This window comes from Gymnogyps californianus, chromosome 14 (assembly GCF_018139145.2).
Source record: "Gymnogyps californianus isolate 813 chromosome 14, ASM1813914v2, whole genome shotgun sequence".
In the NCBI taxonomy this organism is placed as follows: Eukaryota; Metazoa; Chordata; class Aves; order Accipitriformes; family Cathartidae; genus Gymnogyps; species Gymnogyps californianus.
Genome location: NC_059484.1, coordinates 9,544,154 through 9,564,490, shown reverse-complemented (window position 1 = coordinate 9,564,490; position 20,337 = coordinate 9,544,154). Strand labels below are relative to the sequence as shown.

Here is a 20,337-nt window from a genome sequence, read left to right as displayed (position 1 = left end):
AGCCCACCTTCTGAGTGCCCACCTCTGCAGGCAGCCTGCCTGTTGCCTTGGAAACACATCCAGCACTGCTGCCCACTCCTGCAGCACCCTGCCCACAGGCAGCCGTCCCCATGGCACACCCCTTTGCAGGGCAGCAACCAGAGCAGGGGGTCCCCTTCCCTGGGCCAAATCTGGAGAGGGCTTTGCTCATCACATTGCTGGCCAGCAGGAGCTGCTCTGGCAGAGCCACCAAGGGATGCAGGGATCCCCGTGGGATCCCACAGCAAGGCACGGGTGCAGGTGGCTGTGGAGCATGTTTTGGGTGATGGTAGAGCTGCACAGCCGGCGAGGGGAGTGAGGGTTGCTGTTGGGGACAGAGAGGTCGGTCAGGGCTGGTCCTTCCTGTCAGACAGGCAGTCATGTCCTGCCTGTGGTCCCTGCTCCTGGAGGTGAGGTGTCCTGTCATGCTTGCTGTTTCTACCCCAGTGTTTGCAGGGCGGGGGGAAAAAAAAGGCACCAAAAAATCCGGTCTGAGGATAAACTAAAGGCTCAGGAAGCATAGAGAAAGATGTCAGAATGAAGCCTGTTGTGATTTTTAGACCCCCTAGTGATACTATGGAGCCGGGCTGCAGTGGCATAGAGAGGCAGCAATGCTGAAAGCACACTCGGTCACTCCTGAGACCTTCCCTTCTGTGCAGCTGAGCAGGAGGGAAGTGCTCCCGGGGCAGCATTGGCACCCACATCTCTGCCATCCCCAGACAGCAGCGATAGGAAGCTGTATCTGAAAATCAGAGGTACAGTGGCTCCACAGCGAGCCAGACCACAGGTGCTGTGGGCTGGAGTGGCAGTGGCTGTGCAGGTCTCCAGCCTGCTGAGAGCTGTTCCAGGACATCTCCAGCCTGTTTCACTCACAGCCTACCAAGAAGTGGTCATCCCCTCTGGTCCTGCCGGCTGGACTGGCCTGAGAGCACCCGGCCTGGCCAGGGAACCTCTCCTGAAGCTGGAGCCAGGTGCCAGGAGCCCTCCAGCATCTTCCCCCTCGTGCCTGGGGGAAGCTTTCTGCTGACTCCAGGCTTTGGCAGCAGTCCCAGCACTGGCTGCTGTGAACGTGAGCTCAGCGCTGCAGTGGCTGCTGCAGGCCAGCTGCCCATCACGGGGCCACTTGATCAGCAAACATCTGAATGGAGCAGGGCCAAGCCAGAGGCTCCCCTGACATCGAATCCCTGCTGCTGCTCCCCTGGGCAGTCTGGTCCCTGATAACCCCGTGCCAGGACAGAGCATCCTCAGCCACCCCAGCAGGGCAAGCAGGCTGGGTGTTACATGGTACGGGATGTTCAGTGGGTGAGGGTGAGGGTGAGAGGAGCCAGAGGGGACCTGGGACCCCTGCCCCGGGCTCGGAGGCCATGCTGCCAGCCTGGCTGGCACCATCGGGCACTGCTGCCCTGAGCCACTTGTTGCACTGCTCTCGGGGTTTTCCTCACTCAGTGCAACCACAGCAGAGTCAGGACGAGCATTCCTGCTGCTGCATGTCTGAGGGGACGGACAGAGAGCAGCTCTGCAGGGCATGACATGTGTGGGGGTAGCAGCAGCCTGCCTGCAAGCGGGAGATGGCCCTGGGGCCGTGAAGAGGGGACAGCCCTCCCTGCTCTCTCTCACCTCCTTCTCCCCTGGCTCTTCTCCTGGCAGTAGCTCTAGTTCTCTCCGCTTCCCCCTGTGCCCTCCATCCCCAGTCCTGCTCCCAGCGTCGGCTCTTCCTGGCTGGAGGGGCCAGCCAGCTCTGCCCACCCATGCCGGGCCATGGGAAGAAGCTGGCTGAATCCCACGAGATGCTCCAGACAGCAGTCATCTCCCATTAGCACCTTGCCTGCCGCACCCATGGCCGAGCATGGGAGTCCTCCTTGCGCAGTGGGACTCTGTGGGCTGGAAGTAACGCACCTTGGTGCCGTGGTCCCCACGGGCAGAGCCAAGGTGCCACCTCCTCGCAGGCACAGTCACAGAGCCGAGAGGAGCATAGGGTTTGGGTGCCGGAGGGCGGGCTGTGCCAGGCGAGCACCACAGAGCCTGCGGGTGCTGTGGGCACCCCTCACCTCCCCGCGGCCAGGGCTGAGCCCACGCTCCCCACCCTCCCCAGGTACGTGCCTGCTCACAGTATTGAATGATCTGTAAAACCAGAGGCTTTAATTGTCTTCTTCTGCAGAGCGTGAAATGGAAAGGGCGCCTTTAAATAATTTTAGGCCTTAAGGAGCCTTCTCGTGCTATCCCGGCAGCCTCCGGGCTTTCCCAACTGCTCTGAGCTGCGCAGCCAGGCTTGGATGATTAATGAGTCTTTAAGGGAGCCCAAGTGATAACAAGCAGGTCTCTTCCCTCACAGCCTCTACCAGCCTTTTACGAGCTGTAATATTAACCAATAAAAAGGAACAAGTTTTTTGCGTGGTTTGGAGAGTTGCTTCTCGAGGAGGAGTGGTGGGTGTTGCGATGTTGGGTGGTTTTTGGAGAAGGTCTGCATTGTAATGAAAGTTGGGACTGGGCTGGTACATAGCGCTGGGGGAGCAGCCAGCCTCCCTCCACATCCACACCCCGATCTGCAAAGCATCCCCTTTTGGCACGGTCTGACCTGTGACAGCAGCCCATATAGTCTAGATAGGAAAAGATGTATATATATGTGGGTTTTTTTTCCTTACTGTCAGCACACCAAGCCTTTGTGGGTACTAAGAGGGTCCAAGAGCACCAAACCCATCCCAGATTCAGAGAGGGACTGGGGAAGGCAGCACATCAGTCACCAGGGCCCCATGTCCCCTGTGTTAGCTGTCTCTAGCCAGCTGGAAATACAAGCGATGGGAACTGCAGGCACACTGGCCTGAAGTGTGTAGGAGCTGGGCTTTAGCTGGGTTATTTTTCATCTCTTTTCCCTGTGTTTACAGTTGTCTCCAATTGATGCAGCTCAGTGTGCCTGCCATGGGTGCACAGCACTGGCTGGTGGGTGCCTGCTGCAGAGGGGTGCTGGCAAGGTGCTGCAGTGGGCAGCTGCCCAGGCAGGGCTTTGTGCACAGGGGCTCGGGCAGAGCAGGAGGAACTGGCCGTCCTTAGGGAGCCTCTGCCTTGGTGGGGTGGTGGGTCACCTCCCTGGAGCAATGGGCGTGAGACATGATGAGCCCGTTGGCACAATGTCAATGACACCAGGGGCTCCACATGAGGCTTTTGGGGTAAAATTGGTTTAGGATCTGTATAGCCTGGAACCAGCTGGTGTGTTTGCTCAGGCTGGTGAAGTGTTCAGTGCAAGCCCCTGCCGTGGAGCACTGCGGCTGGGCCGGGGCTCAGGGCGGCTGCTTGCTCGGGCTGCTGTGGGGGCCTCTCCCATCCCACTGGAGAGCCTGGGGGACTGGGGCTGCGGCTTTCCTTGCTGCTCCTCTGGTGGGTCTGTCTCTGCAGCCCTCCCACCGGTGACTTTCCTGCCATGTTATCAAGCTTTTTGGTGTGAACCGGGGATGTTTGGGCTGTAGGCTCACTTGGGCCAGCCCAGGAGTACGTTGTGCTGCTGCCAGCTGGCACAGGGAGGTGCCTGGGGTGCAGGGCTGTCCCCTCCCTGGATTGCGGTGCACTGCAATGAAAGGAAGAGGGGTCCAAACTCTCCCACTCATCTCCCCTGCCTGCCCTAAAACCTTCCACTCATTTTTGGCATAAACTGAAGGGAAAAAGCCACTGGCTGCCCTCTGCACCCCAAGGACACTGAATTCCAGGTTGATTTTTATGGGCAATCAACTGGCAGATTCTCAGTTATCCTCGCAGCAAATTTTCCTGTTGATCCTCCCTGTTTCAAACCAGCTCCAGCCCCCTCTATCATAACACTCCTCTTTGTCAGCGAGAGCCTTGTCTTCCCTCTGCCGCCTTAAATTATCTTTCTTCTTCTCTTGGATTATTATGGGAGTAAAATGTCCTTTGGGGTCGAGCTCTAACAGCGCAGCCCAGATTCCTCCTGCCCTGAGCCAGCTCCTGCCTCCCAGCTCCCAGCCCAGAAAATGAGCCTATAATTGAAATGCTAGCAGACACTTTGAGTGGAAACAAGCTACCAATTAAAGCTATTATCCCTGTCAAAGAGCAAAGGGAGCAGCCCAGCTCCCGCTCAGCTGGGGAATAGCATGTCACTAGCACTGAAGTTTGGGCATGGCTTCACAGGAGAAAAGTTTCTTTAGGGAGAGGGCCTGGCAATAGTAGCCAGGGAGGGTCTGACAGCAAGAGGAAGCCTGTGCTTTGCGAGGTTTATCTTTGGGGCCCTTCTTCTCCCTTTACTGCTTCCCTGCTGTGACATCCTGGGCCGAATTTGCTGTTTCTCTTCAAAGCTGTAGAGGAAAGGAGTTGGTGCAAAGCATGGCTGCTTGGCTGAGTGTTACTGCAGAGGGTCTCAGTTATTTCCAGAGTGCAAGGACAATTTATGAGGGGTGAGGTTTGTAGGGGTACCTTCCTTGGGGGTTTGGGACCTTCTGGCTCTGCTTTCCTGTGTATTGAACAGTTCAAGGAGAGCAGAAGATTACCAGTCTGACTCGTAGTTCAGCAGGTCAGAAGTATTAGTGATGAAGCGGTCTCTGGTTTTCTCCGTGTGTTGTGGCAGTCTCCGAGGCCACCCTGGCCAGTTTTGCCCCATTGACCTTGTCATTGTCTGCAGCAGTGAGTGATGCCAGGGCCACTCACCCTCAGGGACGCGAGCAGGTCACCGTGTCCTGCCTTGCTTAGGAGTCCCTCTTCTCTGCTCGCCTTTGCAGGCAGGAGGCAAGCACTACCACCCCACCTGTGCCAGATGTGTCCGCTGCCACCAGATGTTCACGGAAGGAGAGGAGATGTACCTCACAGGTAGGGATCCTGCTGCCCTGTGTTGGGGCATGGACCAGCGTGGCTGTGTGGAGTTGTGCTGGCTGTGGGGGCGTTTGGGGTTTGGGTCCTTATGGTGATCAGTGCCGAAAGGGTCTCTCTGTGCAGCAATGCCAGAGACCCCTTCTCCACTGCTCCCCAGCCCCTGCACTCTTCCTGGGCTGTGTGGCAATCATTTCTCTCCATGAAACCTTCCCTGCCATTGAGCTGGAGGAGACTTTGTTCCTTGTCGGCAGCTTTTTGCTCCCTGCGAGTCTCCCTGCACAGCTGGGGAGCACTGCCGGGCATGCCTGGATGCGTCCCTGGCCTGCACCCAGTGAATAGAGGCTGGGAGGGTGCGGGGTGCCTGGCTCCCCGTTCTCCCCAGCCCCAGGGGAGGGTGGTCCAGGACACCTTCCCCACCGCCCCCAACTCCCCCCGTCCGGGTTATGCTGCGAGCAGCACCGGAGGGATAAGGCTTTCACTTGGCACAGCCAGATGGTTTGGGTTTGGTTTCGGCAGGAGCTCATCCCTGCCTGGAGCTGCCTTAGGCGTTATTTCCAGCGCAGAGCGAGGGTTTGTTTTCTCTCAGTAACCTGTGCTTGCCTGTCAGCCTGAGTCACTAATGATCCCATGGGTGCAAAGAGGGAATTATGCACTGAGAGAACTGGAGTGGGGGTCCTAGCAAGGCCTTGTCATGGGCAGCAGGATGGGTGCGCTCAGCATCCATCCCAGGGCACACCTGGGCGAAGCTTGGTGGCTTTGCTGGTTCCAGCCCAGAGGGCATGTGAGGAGGGGCTGTGAATGCCCCGGGCTCAGTGTTACCCCGAGTTTAACCAGCAGGAGCTGCCTGGCTGAGCACTGGTTGGGCTGTGCCAAAAACACGCCTGGGTTTGCTGTGACGGTTTAGTAGTGTTGGCCACTACATCTCAGTGCTTGGGAGCTGTTTTGTTTCTTAGTATGGACACCCAGTCCCCACTGCCCTGCCTTCCCAATGGGCCCATGCCTGTGGCCATGCTGTAGCGGAGAAGGCACCCAGGAAAGCTGGTGGGACCCAGCAGGTGACCCCTGTCCGCATCCTCAGGGCTCACCACCTCCCTCCTGCTCTGCTCCCCATGGAGAGACTCTGGTTCCTACCTCCTGCCTCTGCAGGGCCCCCCAGGAGCTGCCCCCCCAGCATGCAGGGCTTGCACTCCTATACGACAGGGATGCTATACAGTTGCTCAATGCAGCTGCTGCTGGGGAGAGCACTGACACGTCCCCCCCGGGGGCACCGCAGGCTGCAGGTCAGTGCTGGAGGTGGCAGGGACAGGACGGGACATGGCAGAGGGAGCTGGACGATCCCTAGCAGCAGGGGTGAGCTGTGTGTGGAGCTGAAACACTTTCCCTTTGCTGTGTTACAGGCTCTGAAGTGTGGCACCCCATCTGCAAGCAGGCGGCCAGAGCAGAGAAGAAGCTAAAGGTAGGCAGCAGGGTGAGGGGCATCTCCGAGAGGTGGCACATCCCACGTGATGTTGCCCCCGAGTCCCTGCTGGAGGTGAACTGTTGTGGCAGTGTCCAAGCCCAGGGTGGCTTCCCGAGGCTGGCACGAGCTTTGTCCCCGCTGCCCAGAGGATGGCGGGTGGCTGTGGCCGAGGCTGTTACAGGGACCTGCCTCCTGGCTGGCACCAGCCCACACTACAGCCGAGGAGGGGGCACAGCAGTCCCTTCACCAACCCCCCGCACCCCTCGAGCTGTTGCTCCCTCTCTGCGCCCGGCTGGCCGTGGGGACAGCTGCCCGCTGGGTCTTGCCAGGTCACTCGCCTGACTCCGGATCTGGCTCTGAGAGAGGCCAGGGCGCAAAGCTGGACAGCAGGGCAGCCTGCAACAGCCGTGGGCACCGGCAGCAAGCAGATGAAAGGGCAGAGGAACTGGACCTGGAGTGAAATTCAGCCCCAAAACCAACGATTTGCTTGCTGCACCCAGCATTGTGCCTGCTCAGGGGTCCCTCCTCGCTGTGCTCTCACCTGTCCTCCGCTTTTCTGCCTCCACAGCACAGAAGGACGTCAGAAACCTCCATCTCACCCCCCGGTTCCAGCATCGGCTCCCCGAACCGCGTCATCTGCGTAAGTACGGCTCTGCCCCTCATCTGCGCAGGGCAGGACAGATGCTCCGGCCCCAGGGAAGGGAGCGGCAGTTCCCGGCGCTGCTCTGCAGTGTGAGGCGTCCCCGGGACAAGCCCAGCATTTGGGGACAGCACGGACAGGCCGTGCCCCCTCGCCCGAGAGGCATGCCGTGCAGCCACTGCTGTTGGCACAGACCAGGAGCGCTTGGAGAGGCACAGTCCCACCCTCCCAGCTCCTCTACCCTTCCTGTTGCTGCCTCTCAGGCATCTCCTCTTACCTCTTCCTGCTGCTGGGGTGACGGTGGGCTCTGTCTGCTCTGTGCTGGCTCCATGCTGTGCGCTCCAGCCTCCCCTTCCTTCTCTCCTCCTCTTCCTTTCCGTCTCTCTGTCTCTGTCTCTCCCTCTCCCTAGGCTAAAGTGGATAATGAGATCCTTAATTACAAAGACCTGGCAGCTCTTCCCAAGATTAAAGCCATCTATGAAGTGCAGCGTCCTGACCTCATTTCCTACGAGCCCTATCACAGATACACGTCGGATGAGACACTGGAGAGATATAGCTATGGGGAGGTACTGAGTCTTGATATGCCCAATGCCGGGCTGTGCAGGGAGCTGGGCCCCAGTTTGGGGCAATGGGGAAAACTGCATGTGGGTTCACTCACTCCAGTGGGAATACTGCAGGGAGGCAGGAGCAGGGGTAAGACCTCTCTCGGAGGCTCCCCATCACTGGGAAGAGGGCCTGGGCTGGAAGGGAAATCTTGGTGCTGCTGCTGTAGAGTAAGAAAGAAACCAGTGACGTTACCAGCTGATGGCAGCGCCCTGCCCACACTGTGCCGCAGACCCGACATGCAGGGACAGACAGCGCTGCACGGGAGGAGACGTCACCCTCTGGAGTGAAGTGGCAGGGAGCTCACCCATCGTAGCCTGCAGCAGGAGAGGAGGAGGGCACGCAGCACATGTGCATCCCTTCGGGGTGGAGGGACAGACGGCGGGCAGGCTCAGCCCAAAACCTGGCCCCTGGCAGGCAATCCTCCTAGCCACTCAGCCCCAGCACGGCGTCTCTGGAGCACGGCAGGGCTGCCCCTGTTGAGTGCTGGCCCCGCAGCCAGGGGAAGGGGGCTTGGTCAGTGCGTTTTTGCAAGCGTGTGAGGAGATGATGCCCAAACAGCACGTGGCATGGGACTGCCCTGCCCCGCTCCCCCAGGCAGGCTGGGACTGCTGGATGATTTCAATAAGTTTGTGGAAGAAGAGGGTCTGAGCAGCTCACACAGAGATGGGGGACCTGAGGTGGTCCTGGAAGAGGACTTTGTAATGGCCAGCAGCAGCATCTCTTACATCTCCAGTCCCAAGGCTTGTCACAAGTCTGGTTTCCTCCAGCCCACCTGGTGATGGTGCAGGCAGCATGGCCATGGCCCGCTGTGGAGCACTGCAGGGCCAGCAGCCACCTTCCCCCCTTGCAGGGGGGTCTCTGAGAAGGGGTGCAGGCTGCCAGTTCAGGAAGTGCCATCCTCACGCCAGCTCCCCTCCTGGCCAGGGCTCCCTGCCCGCCATCCTGCCACAGTTTGGCTCTGGCTGTGCCACCAGCCGCCCCCACTGCCTGGCAGCTGTGATGAGGCTGTAACATGGGGAAAACGAGCTGCTGTGGGACCTCAGTCTGTCACTGCTCCCCTTAACCATGTGCTGTCTCTCTCTCTCTCCCCCTCCCCGCCTTTGCCTCCTGTCGCCTCCAGTCCCTGGGGACCCTCTCCCCGTACTCGCAGGTAATGCCCCCGGTGGGCATTGGGGCACTGGGGGGTCTGTCACCTGCTGCTGCTGCGGGCGTGTCCCTCTGCCCAGGGACTGCTGGGGCTCTGCTGAACGTCCCCCGCCCAGGTGCTGCCATGAGGTGGGGGGAGATGGGGGGACCCTGTCCAGGGGGTCCTGTCCTTCAGGCCCCAGGGAGAGCAGCGTGGAAGCCCTCCCTGGCAGAGTGGACCCAGGGCGCAGCTTCTGCCCTGTGAAGGGGGACGCCAGTAACTGGGAACAAGCACAGGGGAAGGGGACGGTCTCCAGGCAAGGGGGTGAAAGCCTCTGGCCGGACACTGTCACCTGGTCCCAAACCCTGGGCTTTGCTGCCTGCACTTTGGCAGCAGGGAGGCAGAGCAGCCTGGGGATCCCCTCCAGCTGCAGAGGACACGCACACTGCCCAGCGTGTCACACGGCAGAGCATGCACCCTCCCAAGGCTGCCACAAGCATGGGGACCCCCGTCCGTGGGACACCTCCCCGCAGGGCTGCCAAGGCACTGGCCTGCCTCGTCCCTCATCCTGCCAGCTCTAACCCCGCTTCTCTCCGTGCCTTTCCCCGTCCCCAGGACATCTACGAGAGCTTTGACACACGGCAGAGGCGAGCCTCCAGCCCTGGCTACATCGACTCCCCCACCTACAGCCGCCAGGGCATGTCCCCCACCATCCCGAGGTCCCCCCACCATTTCTACCGCTCAGGTGAGGATTTCAGCTGCAACCCCAGGCTGGGGTAATCTCAGACCCCCAAGTGGAGCGGGGATCACCAAACTGTCCCCTGCTTCTCCCAGGGGACCTTAGTGGTCCCTCCTCTGGCAAGCAGACAGGAGGCCTGGGGGGGGGTCTGTGGGGGGGCTGACAGCAACAGGAGCTGTGGGGCAGTGACCAGCCCTGCTGTGTGCATCCTCTGGTTCCCCTGACTCTTATCTTGCGAGCAGCAAGGAGAGGCCAAGGGGGCTTTGTCCTGGCTCAGACCTGAGCTGGGGCTCCTGGAGGATGCGGTGGGGAGGGAGGTAACCCCCAGGTCCAGTGAAGACCCCTCAGCTGGCTTGGTAGCTCTGGGAGGGGTGTGCACGAGAGTGCTTGTGCCCAGCCAGTGCTGTAAGGGGGGTCCTTACACACACATGTGTGCACGCCCTGGAGCATGTTGGGGAGGGAGCAGAGTGTGTCTGTGCTGTGTCTCCTGTCCTTCGGAGCCGGGGAGGAGCGACTGGGAAAATCCGAGGTCAGTAAGTCTGGAGGTCCCGCATTTCCCGAGCTACCCCCGCGCTGCACCGCCAAGGGCCCATCACTGTTTGCCTCTGCAGCATGCTCGGCTTTCCTCTCACCAGCGGCAGGGCAGCCTGCTGCCCCGTAATAGCACTCGCACGTGGGGTTTCCTCTGCATCCCGCCTTCCTCCAGAGATGCAGGAAATCTCCCTCTGCTCCATCACGCCCCATCCTGGACCACGGCCCGGCACACGTCCCCATCACCCCTGCCACGTGGGTCGCCCCCCACTCTTCTAACACCGCTGCATTTAACACCCGTTTTCTTCTGCCTCTTGTTCTCTCTCTCGGTCACTTATGGCTGCTTCTGCTCGGCACCGCATAGGCACCGAGAGCGGGCGCAGCTCCCCCTACTATAGCCAGTTAGATGTGAGGTCCTCCACTCCAACCTCATACCAAGCGCCCAAGCATTTCCACATCCCAGGTAGGCTCTGGAGTGCCCCGGTCCCCAGGGAAGCGCCGTGTCTGTGGCATGCCCGCATGTGCCGTCCCCCCTGTGTCGCATGCGTAGCTCCGCCGCCTGCCTAGAGCCAGCTGGCAGCAGGATCTACCCCTGGTAGAGGCCATCCATAAACAGGACCTGCAGCTCGAACCCTCCTCCCACCCCATCACCACCCGGACGTCCCAGAGCCGCCCGGAGTCTGCTTGATCCTTGCAACATCCCTCTTCTCCCTCTTCCCTGACCTTTTTCCACCCCCAACATGAAGACAAGTCCCCTGCGGAGAGCCTGCCCCCTCCCCTGCCTCCCCCCCAGGATCACGAGCCGAAGCGTGTCTGCCGGAGGCCTTTCCGCACCCATCCGCTACAGATGACTATTTTATACTCCCCCTAGGGCCCGCCGCTCCCTCCCCCCAGAGTCTTCTGGGCTTGCCAGATGCCTGCTCCCCTTCTGCAGGGATTGCAGGGGGCCACCAGGTAAGGGCCACCACCCCGCTCCCAGCCACGCAGAGCCCACGGGGACGGGGACGGAGTGGGCAGAAAGGGAGAGTGGGGAGGGAAGCAGGCAGAGCTGCCCATCCATCCTTCAGCATGCGCAGGGGGGCCAGGGCCCCAGACCACCCTGCTCAGCTGTAGGCATCTCCAGCTGCCCTTGTCCTCCTCCAAAGCGTGGAACCCTCCACAATGTATAGCTGATGCCCTGGGACAGCACCATGAGAACACCCAGAGGCTCCCCACCATGGTCCCCTGCTCCCATCCCATCCCTGCCAGGGTTCGGCCCCGCTGCCTGCCCTGCCCTGCCCTGCCCTGCCCTGCCCTGCCCTCCCGCTGACGGTCAGTGGTTTATGGATGGCCCCCTCCCTGCTCCACCAGCTCCGCTGCCTGGCCCCTGTGCGGGGGCTGTAGCTCTCAGCGCCAGGCTCCAGTTCGCTTTCCCTCCCAGCTCGCTCTTTTCTTTCTCTGCTGCGGAAAGAGGCTTTGGCTGATGTTGTTTCGCCCCAGGTAGCTCGCAGGCGGTTCTTCTAGGCGCTGGCAGCCCCGAGAAACCACACCAGCGCGAGCCGTGGTGCATTGCTGCCGGCTGGCAGGGGCGGCCGGTGGTTCCTGGCTGTGCCGCTCCCTCCCGGGGCTGGCAGCGCCCGCCGCCCCACGGTGCATGCTGACGCTGGGGTGCTCACTGCATGTCCTCTGTGCGCACTGCTGCCTGAGGGCAGCCCCGGAACCGCGCTCCTGCTGCCCGTCCCGGAGCCCACCTGGCCCTGGCCTGGTGCTGCACTCCCATGGGACGTGTGGACCCAGAGGCGGTTGTGTGATGGAAACGTGGCGTAGGGGTAGCGTCTCCTGCAGGACCTCTGTTCTGTCTGCTCTCAGCACGCCCACGCTGACCTCCCCTTCCTCCTTTCTTTCCTTCTTTCTTCCCTTTCTTTCTTTCTTCTTCCACCAGCTGCCGGCGAGAGTAACATCTACCGGAAACCCCCCATCTATAAGCGACACGGTACGGTCTGCCTGCTGCACGCCGGGCTCTGCTCCGCGGGGGAAGCGGGGCAGGGTACCAGTGCGGGGCTTGGTCTGGCTGAGTCATGTTTAGGGGCAGGGTAGGAGCAGGCATCAAGGCGAGATGTTGTGGTGCTGGGCTTTGGTGGGCTGATGCTCCTGCTTCCCCTCCAGGCAGCAGAGTGCAGGGTTCAGTGCAAGAAAAACGTGGCTTTGGCCCGCGTCCCTGTTGCGAGGGATGGAGGCGAAGGCTGTCAGTGGTGCTGGGGCCAGGGATAGCTGTGGGAGGGGGAGCAATGCCATGGAGGGGTGGCAGAGGGGACAAGGGTGGCCATTGCTTCCTGATGGCAGGAGCCAGAGCAGCCTCGGGAAAGGGATGAAGGTGGTAATTTGCAGTTTCGCGTGGAGCCCTGGAGAAAAATCACAGCCCATCCTGGATGGATGCTCCAGGGTGAAACAGGCCTGGGGGGTGTTGAGGGGTGGGGAGGAGGCACAGGGGTGTTTGGTGTCTCTCAGCAGGGCTGGCTTGCACTGTCCCTGCTTGCTTCTGCGCGTAGAGGGACAGCAGCTCCTCCCAAGCAGTAACTGTGTTTCCTCTCTCTCCCTGGGCTCTCCCTTCCCACCTGCCCAACTCCCACCGCCCTGCTGCTGGCTGCACCCGCTGCTGTAAGTAGCTGCCGTTGGCAGGGTCCCCTGCGCCCGCTTGAGGTGGTGGGATGGCTCTGCCACACAGCCTGTCCTTGGTGCTCCTTCCCCTGCGAGTCTCCTGGCCTCTGGGGGAAAGGAGCAGGGCTCACCCTTGGGTTTCTCACGTGTGCCGCTGAGGCTCAGTCCCCAGCCTGAGCAGAGCTCTGTGTGTGGCCCTGCCATGGGGGGCTGAGCCCTCCTGCCAGAGCCGGAGCTGCTGGGGTCACCCCTCTGCTCCCCCCTGCTGCACAGCCCACTGCTGCCTTCCCTGGGCAGTAACCCACCAAGAGCCCTTTCCCCGCCGGGACTGAGCCTTCCTCCATCCCCTCCCGCCTGTGCAGTTACAGCCCTCCGGGTGATGGGACAGCCTGGGGCACAGGGGCACGGGGAGGTTGGTGACACTGGTGGTACTGGGGCTGAGGTGAGCACTATGCAGGAGCAAGAGCTTGTCATGGTACTATGGGCTATGAGCCGTTCGGGTCCCTTCCCAGCCACATCAGGAACAGCCCCTCTGCTTGTCACCGTCCCCACCGTCTCCAGGAGGTGTCAGCAGTTTCAAAATGGATTATTCCCAGCTCTGCTCTGTGCTGTCCTGGACATAAATTGCTGGCATCCACTGGGGAGAGAGGAGGGAAGAGGGTTTGCCTTCATCCCGGGGTGGATCTTTGCAAGTCCTGCCACTGGGACTCGGGGTCCTCATTACAGCTCTGCCTGCTCCTTTTGCAGAAAACCTCTCTGCAGCCACGAAAAGCAAAACTAGCGAAGACATCGCACAGTCATCCAAGTATAGCCCTGCCTACTCCCCAGACCCGTACTACCACTCTGAGTCGGAGTACTGGTCCTTCCAAGGCTCCCCCAAAGGTAACAGCCCTGCATTGGGCTGGGGGAAAGGGAAACCCATTCCTGCCCCCAAACCCAGCCATTCCCTGTGAGGGAACCCCCCCCAAATTGGGTCTGGACCCGAGGGTGGGGTTGGGCCAAGATACCTGTCAAAGTGACCCCAGAATCCTAGCAGCCCTTGGTACTCAGCTGTCCCCAGGCAGCTGGGGACTGTCTCCTCCCTACCTGCTTCCACCTTCATCCCCATCTGACCCCTCCACATGTCTCCTTGCAGCCCCCCGGGCCCGGAGGTTCTCGTCAGGAGGTGAGGAGGACGGGTACGACCGGGGCATGCACAAGGTGAGTGATCTCCCTGCCCGCAGCCTGGCAGGGGAGAGCCAGCAGCAAGCTGTCCTCGTGGTAGTTGGCTTTGGGGAGGAGGCCCAGCCCAGCTCCGCCACCCAAGAAGGGGCCACCACCATCCCTGCTGCCCTCTGCCATCTCTCCCCGCTTGGCCACCCCCAACATGGGGTCTGAAGGAGGGGGAGCACACCCCCTTGCTGAGGCACCCCAGCCCAGCACGTCATCCCCAGGGATGGGGGAGCAGATGGGAGATGCCGAGCCCATGCCGGGAGGTGCCGTGCCCTGTCGCGATGTGCCAGCGGTCAGGGAGGGCCGGGCAGGGAAAGGAGGGGTGCGAAGTGGCTTTCCCCCCCTGCCCAGATCCAGAGCGGTATCGGCAGGCTGATCCTGAGGGAGGAGATGAAGGCTCGGTCCCACTCCTACGCAGACCCCTGGACACCCCCTCGCAGCTCGGCCAGCAGCAGAGAAGCCCTGCACACGGCTGGCTACGAGGGCTCCCTCAATGGCTGTAAGGACGACCCTGTCTGTCTGTCCATCCCACCCAGCACAGCCGCAGCCCCTGTGGGAAGTTTGCTGGGGTGGAGAGGGAAGAACAGGTTACTGGGAAGGGGTGGTGGGAGAGGTGCTGGACACCAGAGTTGGACTTGGGAGGCTCTTTTCCATTCTGGAGGTCTCCATCCATTCCCTGTGCCCTGGCTGGGATGGGGCATTGCCCAGCAGGTGTTTGCAGTCTGTCCGGGCAGCCTGGTGAAGTGTCTCGTGGGGTGATTGAAGGGTCCCTTGGGAATCTCACAGCACAGCCATGCTGGGTTTGCTCTGACCTGTTTTGGGCTTGCTGGCTGTGTACCTCCTTATTAACGGCACATCGGGGACCTCCTGGCACTCTAGACCTGCTGACTGGCCCCAGGGTTGCCTTCCTTGCTTGCACTGCGCTCACTGCCCAGCACCCAGGGCACCCAGCCCCTCTCCCTTTGGGGCTGCAGGGGGGGCTGGGAACCTTGGGGAGCCTGGCAGCACAGATGCCCCTGCCCACTCCATGCTCTTCCTCATGGCACATCTGCCCTCACGGAGCTGGGGCTGTTCGGAGTTGCTCAGGGAGCCCCTCAGCCCCACTGGGCTCCCAGAAGCCCCAAGAAGGACCCACAGGGCTGGCAGCCAGGCAGCTCTGCATGGCGTGGGGTGCTCGGTCCTCCCTGACACCCGCCTCTGCTCTCCTTGCAGCTCCCCGGATGCACTACCTGGCCGACAGCGGTGAGTGTGTGAGCCTGCAGGCCCTCCACCGCTGGTCCCCGTGGCTGTGGGGTCCAGAGCCTGAGCTGGAGGAGACGCTGGGACCAGGGAGGGAAGAAGGGGAGAGAAGAAGGAGCCCTTGAAAGGCTTGGCCAGGGTAGAGCTGAACCAGAGCAGAGCTGTTGGCAGCGCCAGGAGAGGACAAGTCAGAGAAACAGAGAGAGGAGATTGTGTTGAGCTGAAGAGTGAGACGAGAGGGCTGCCATGGAAAAGGGATTTTAGGGAGAGGAATATCAGCACAGGAGGAAGCCAGGCTGGAAATGAGTTGGAGCTGAAAGGAACAGAACTGGGTGAATGTGGAGCTGGGTAGCAACGTGGGAGCACAGGGGTAGGGTGGCCCAGTGGGTGCTCTCCCAGGGTGTGGTGCTCACCCCTGCATTTTCCCTTATACACCTTGGTGGCTTCTTTGCAGATCCCCTCATTTCTAAGTCAGCCTCCCTTCCTGCCTACAGGAGGAACGGCCTGCACAGGGTAAGTGCCTCCTGCCTGCATCCTGCTGCTGCCAGGCATCTCTGCACCCTTCATCATTCTCCCCAGGCTCCTCAAAGCCCCCAGTCATGACTAGGTTGTCCTGCTCCCCCCTTCTCTGCACCCCTGCTGTCACTGCTGGTCTGTGCCAATCCAAAATGACCCTTACTGGGGACCAAAGTGCCCTGTCCAGGCACTGCAGGACAGAGGTGCCTGCCCTGAATGTCCTGCAGGGCACATTTCAGAGGGATGCTGGTGTTGCTTCCCAGCACGAGAACTTTGCTTTATACCCTGGAACAGCTATTGCTGGGGGTCGGGAGACCTGGTCCTGCCTCTGTGTGACCTGGGCTTGTCACTTCACCTCCTTACGCCTCAGTTTCCCAACTGCCAGGTGTAGGGAGTGGGTCCTGCTTTGGGGTGGGTGGGTGCCTTCCTCCCTGGGGACATGGGAGGTGCTGTGCTGAGTGTCTGGAGGGGACCCTCTCTTACTCATCCCTCCCTGTATGCCTCCTGCAGCCTCCCAGTGCCGAGCTCTTCCACTACGACAGCACAAACGCCGTCAACTGGGGGATGCGAGGTAAGGTACCACGGGGCTGGGGAGCAGCGTGGGCAGGGGACCCTGTAGGCATGGAGCCAGATGCTGTGGGGCTGCCTACCCCACCGCAGGCAGCTCTGGAAAATGAGGTCCAGGCTGGAGGGAGAAGGGGGGAGAGAGGCAGGGGTCCCTGCAGACCCGGGGGAGGATCCTGGCAGTGGAGGGGTCAGCATGGGTCATGTCTCTCTTGTCTTTTCTCTCTCCCAACAGAGTACAAGGTAAGATGCTGTTGCTCCAAGGTGCAGCTGCCAGCCGGAGGTGCAAGTACCACCCAGAGGGAGTCCCAGAGACATGTCCATGTGTCCCCAGGCCCTTCAGGAGGAAGCTTTGCCCTCTGCCCGCAATGCCCTACCATCATCCCCCCTCCATCCCACACCTGACAGCCCTGTCCTGGGACTGTGGGGCTCGGGCCGTAGTCCTTCCCCTCTTGCCAGGGTCCCAAGCACTTGGCCGAGCAGAAGTGTCTCCTGGATGAGGAACAGAGAAGGGTGGTTGTGCTGGTGGTTCCCTACTCACACTCGTCCCTGGATCACTCCTGGTTTCGCAGAGTGAGCAGGCTATTCCAGAGCCACCAAGGTGATTCAAGGTGGATTAGGGTCACCCTGAGAGCAAGTCCCCCCTCTGCATTGTCCCGTCCAAGTGCTGGAGGCAGCTGTGCCACCCAAGCCCTGCTAAACACGGCAGGAGGAGGCTTTGCCCTGGTGGCCCCCACAGCCTCATTCCCAGGTGTGCCCCAACCATCCTCTTCTGGCTCCTGAGCTACCCCATGGTCTTCCTGTCCCTGTGCAGATATACCCCTACGAGCTGCTCCTGGTGAAAACGAGGGGAAAGAATCAGCTGCCCAAAGATGTGGACAGGACTCGGTTAGAGGTGAGGAGAGCCTTTTCCACCAGGGACAATCTCCTTGGGGCTCGGAGGGACCCGATCCTGCAGGTTGTCCCCTTAGCCCCAGCAGGCAGCATGGGGCTACGAGGGGCTCATGGACGTGTGAGGAGCATCTCCATGACTTCCCAGGAGCACACATGTGCCACCACACTGTCACGGTAGTCCTGCTGCTCTGCTGGCCGGGCAGAACTGTTCCCCATGCCCACAGCATGAGTGCGTTTGGCCAGGAGCAGGAGGGAGCCGGGTGCTCCCCTTCTCCCGAGTGAGCACTGCTGGGGGTTGTAGCACCCCATTGCACCCAGCCGGGCAGGGGCTGCCATCAGACACCCTCGCGTGCCCTCCCGCCTCTCTGCAGCCATATGGCCTGCGTGGTGGCCATTGGCCCCGGGTGGTGGCCGCGGTCCCCAGCCCTGGCCCAGCATCTCGTCTCTCCCCAGCGCCACCTCTCCCAGGAGGAGTTCTACCAGATCTTCGGCATGACCATCGCCGAGTTCGACCGCCTGGCCCTGTGGAAGAGGAACGAGCTGAAGAAGCAGGCCAGGCTGTTTTAAATGCAGTGCACTATAAATATATACATACCTATAAATATATACATAGAAAGATCTCTATATTGCAGCTCTGTATGATTCTCAGTGCTGTATGTGGCAGAGGCACCCTCTGCACCCCTGAGAGTGAATTGGAGTCTCGCAGATCACTTTATGCTCTTCGTTTCCTTTTCTTTTCGAACCCTGTTTCTGTATCGATCCTTGGGTTCTTCTCCCAGGGGCTAAAGCCACGTGGGCCCTGAAGCACTTGGTGTCTGTCACTGCTGCCCCACAGGGGCACGGGGGGGAGGATTTTCCTGCTGCAGCCACAGCACGCAGGGCTGGGGGCGAGCGGGGCTGTGGGATGGGGGTGTCCCATTCCCTCTGCTCAGCTGGTCTGTGTATTTACTTATGGGTTGGAAAAGGCCCTGGGTACAATTGCAGGAAAGCGGGATCTCACCATGGGCTCCTTAGTGCCCTCCCTGCCTTTAATGTGGCCATGCACCGGGGGCACCTTCAGCCTCACCCTCAGGATCAGAAATACAGAGCTTGGAGCAGAGGACAAGGAGGAGAAGTGGTGGGGAGCCCACAAGGAGCAGGGTGCACCACCACGGGTCAAGGTGCAAGCCTGAGCCCCGATGTGTCCTGAGCTTTCCCTGCAAACCTGGTATTGCTACAGAGCCAGTTTTTCCTCCCAAAGTGCCAGAATGGTGGCTTTCCAGGCCATCTGAAAACCAAGTCCTTCTTAAATGAAACAGCCAAAGCCAACTCGTATCTTGTGCACTTTCTTGCTGCTCTTCAGGTTTGTCCAGGGCCAGCAAGGCCTGAGAGCGGACAAGCTGTGATGCCGCCCAGTCCTGGGCCACCGTGCATCGGGCCCTACCAGAGGTGGTGTGAGCACCCATCCCTGCTGTTCCGGGGTCTCGGCACCCACGTGAGCAGCGGTGGGAGCAGTCTGGCTGGAAGCTGGAGGCAAGGCCAGAGCCGGGGAGCCGGGAACACTGGTCCCACTAACTACTAGACCTTTTCCTGAGGGTTTTCCTGAATTACCCCATCATTGATGCCTGAGTTCCAGATGAATACCTCTGCAAGCCTCCAGGAATGAAGGCCATTGCCAGGGCCATTCAGCATTCACTCCACTGCAAACTATTGCGATTTTTTTTTTGCTTTTGCTTATTTTTTCTTAAAACAAATAGGGTTATTTCCACACAAACATCTTTCCTGGTGTCTGTGGTGCTCTGCTTTCCTATTTGCTCGTCTGGCACAATTTTCAGGCATACCGCAGGAGTGAGCAGTCCCAAACAGGCCAGCAAGCCACGAGGCACCTCTGCAAGAGCTGGGTCAGCAGAGTTCCTCCGAGGGGACAGCGAGGGTCTCACCTTCACTGTGCCATGGGCCAGCTCTGCTTCTGCCTGTTCTGGTCCTCTTTCTTTGAAACCCTCCTGTCCCGGTGTCTCCCATAAGGTGGATCAAATGCCCTCCCTGCCATCAGCACTGCCACCATTGGGTGCTGAGGCTGCCCAGCTGGTTGCCCAAAAAGCCATCACTGGGTTCCTGTGTGAGGCAGGAGAGATGTGTGGGGCCCCTTGCAGGGGTTTGCCAGGGTGCAGGGTGCTCGGGGCAGGAGATGTCCCATTAGCAGCAGCCCCAGCTCCGGGAGCTTTATGCTGGCGCGGAAGGGGCTGGGGACTGAGGTGGAGATGGCAATATTGCACTGGTAATTGCTCCTGTCCGCTTTAGTGCAGCAGTAAATGAATCAATTTTATTTATAATGATTTTACTCGTATAAACTACGGCTCCCTAAATCAAGCTCAACCGTTTGTGGCTATAAGAAACGTCCATCTCCAGCAGCAGTTTCAGTGATAAAGCCTGGAGGAGATTATTATTAATAATAATAACACAACAGCGGGAGTCTTTTCAAAGCATTTTATGGACTAACGGTTTATGCTAACTGTTCCCCACAACTACCTGCATGGCAAAGATGGGGAAACTGAGGCAGGGCTCAGTGCTGTCTCTCAGAGCCAAGGAAGCCTCTCCAGCCCGTGCTGTTCAGGGGCAGCAGACACCCCGTGGGACCCTCATGGGCTCCCATTGCCCCGGGGTGTGCAGAGAGCACCCATCTGCAGCCGGCGAGCAGTGGCGGGGGCGTTAGCGCCTGCCCTGGAAGCTACCACTGCCTGAGCCCATGCTCTCCTTTGGCTGCTTTGCAAGTCCCAGCCACAAAGCAGCTGGAGCCCGGCGGGCGGCAGCGTTGGCGGCCCTGGCCTGCGAGCGCCCTGTGCCCCCACCACAGCCCCGGAGGTGACCCTGCATTATGAGAGAAAAATGGGGCTCAATCCAGAAGGGAGAGACCAGCAAACACCAGCCAGGCAGGGAGCGGCGTCGGGGCAGGAGCTGCCTGGGGAGAGCGCAGCAGGGCTGGCTCCCAGCTGGGCGCAGGGGGAGAGAGGGGAGCCGCTGCCTCAGTACTGTCCTGCGCTAAGAGTGCCCCAAATGGGGAAGCCCTCGAGGCCAGTTGCTAATGCACGTCTAATATTTCAATTATTGCTTTCCCAAGTGATAACTGGGTACATGTGAAACCAAATCACATTTCTGTCACAGCCTGCTGTCCCCAGAGGAGGGCTCAGCTGCAGTCCTGAGGCCGGGAGAAATTGTCCTTGGGGTGCGGGAGTCACTGCCCCTGCTGCCACACGCTCTCCACAGACGGGACGCTCCCTCACACACCCCACAAGTCTCCCAAGCCCAGGTCTTCCCTGAGGTCTTTGTTGGGGAGGGACAGTGACGGTGGCATGAGCACCATGGCCAGG

The 20,337-nt window shown here is 60.4% G+C and overlaps 1 protein-coding gene across 1 annotated transcript in view; it reads left to right on the top strand.

Annotated features, from left to right (window-relative positions):
- The window catches only part of ABLIM3 (actin binding LIM protein family member 3), a 57,055-nt gene extending 39,380 nt beyond the window's left edge, over positions 1–17,675 (top strand). Inside the window, exons 7-23 of the mRNA XM_050905052.1 lie at positions 4,737–4,824; positions 6,225–6,283; positions 6,855–6,926; positions 7,337–7,492; positions 8,653–8,682; positions 9,274–9,403; positions 10,293–10,391; positions 11,850–11,900; positions 13,313–13,447; positions 13,701–13,765; positions 14,129–14,276; positions 14,990–15,019; positions 15,471–15,529; positions 16,043–16,103; positions 16,332–16,339; positions 16,911–16,991; positions 17,444–17,675. Of these exons, the coding sequence (XP_050761009.1) occupies positions 4,737–4,824; positions 6,225–6,283; positions 6,855–6,926; positions 7,337–7,492; positions 8,653–8,682; positions 9,274–9,403; positions 10,293–10,391; positions 11,850–11,900; positions 13,313–13,447; positions 13,701–13,765; positions 14,129–14,276; positions 14,990–15,019; positions 15,471–15,529; positions 16,043–16,103; positions 16,332–16,339; positions 16,911–16,991; positions 17,444–17,557 (1,386 nt within the window). The 3' untranslated portion in view covers positions 17,558–17,675. The remainder of the gene's footprint in view (positions 1–4,736; positions 4,825–6,224; positions 6,284–6,854; positions 6,927–7,336; positions 7,493–8,652; positions 8,683–9,273; positions 9,404–10,292; positions 10,392–11,849; positions 11,901–13,312; positions 13,448–13,700; positions 13,766–14,128; positions 14,277–14,989; positions 15,020–15,470; positions 15,530–16,042; positions 16,104–16,331; positions 16,340–16,910; positions 16,992–17,443) is intronic.
- Positions 17,676–20,337: the final 2,662 nt, after the last annotated feature.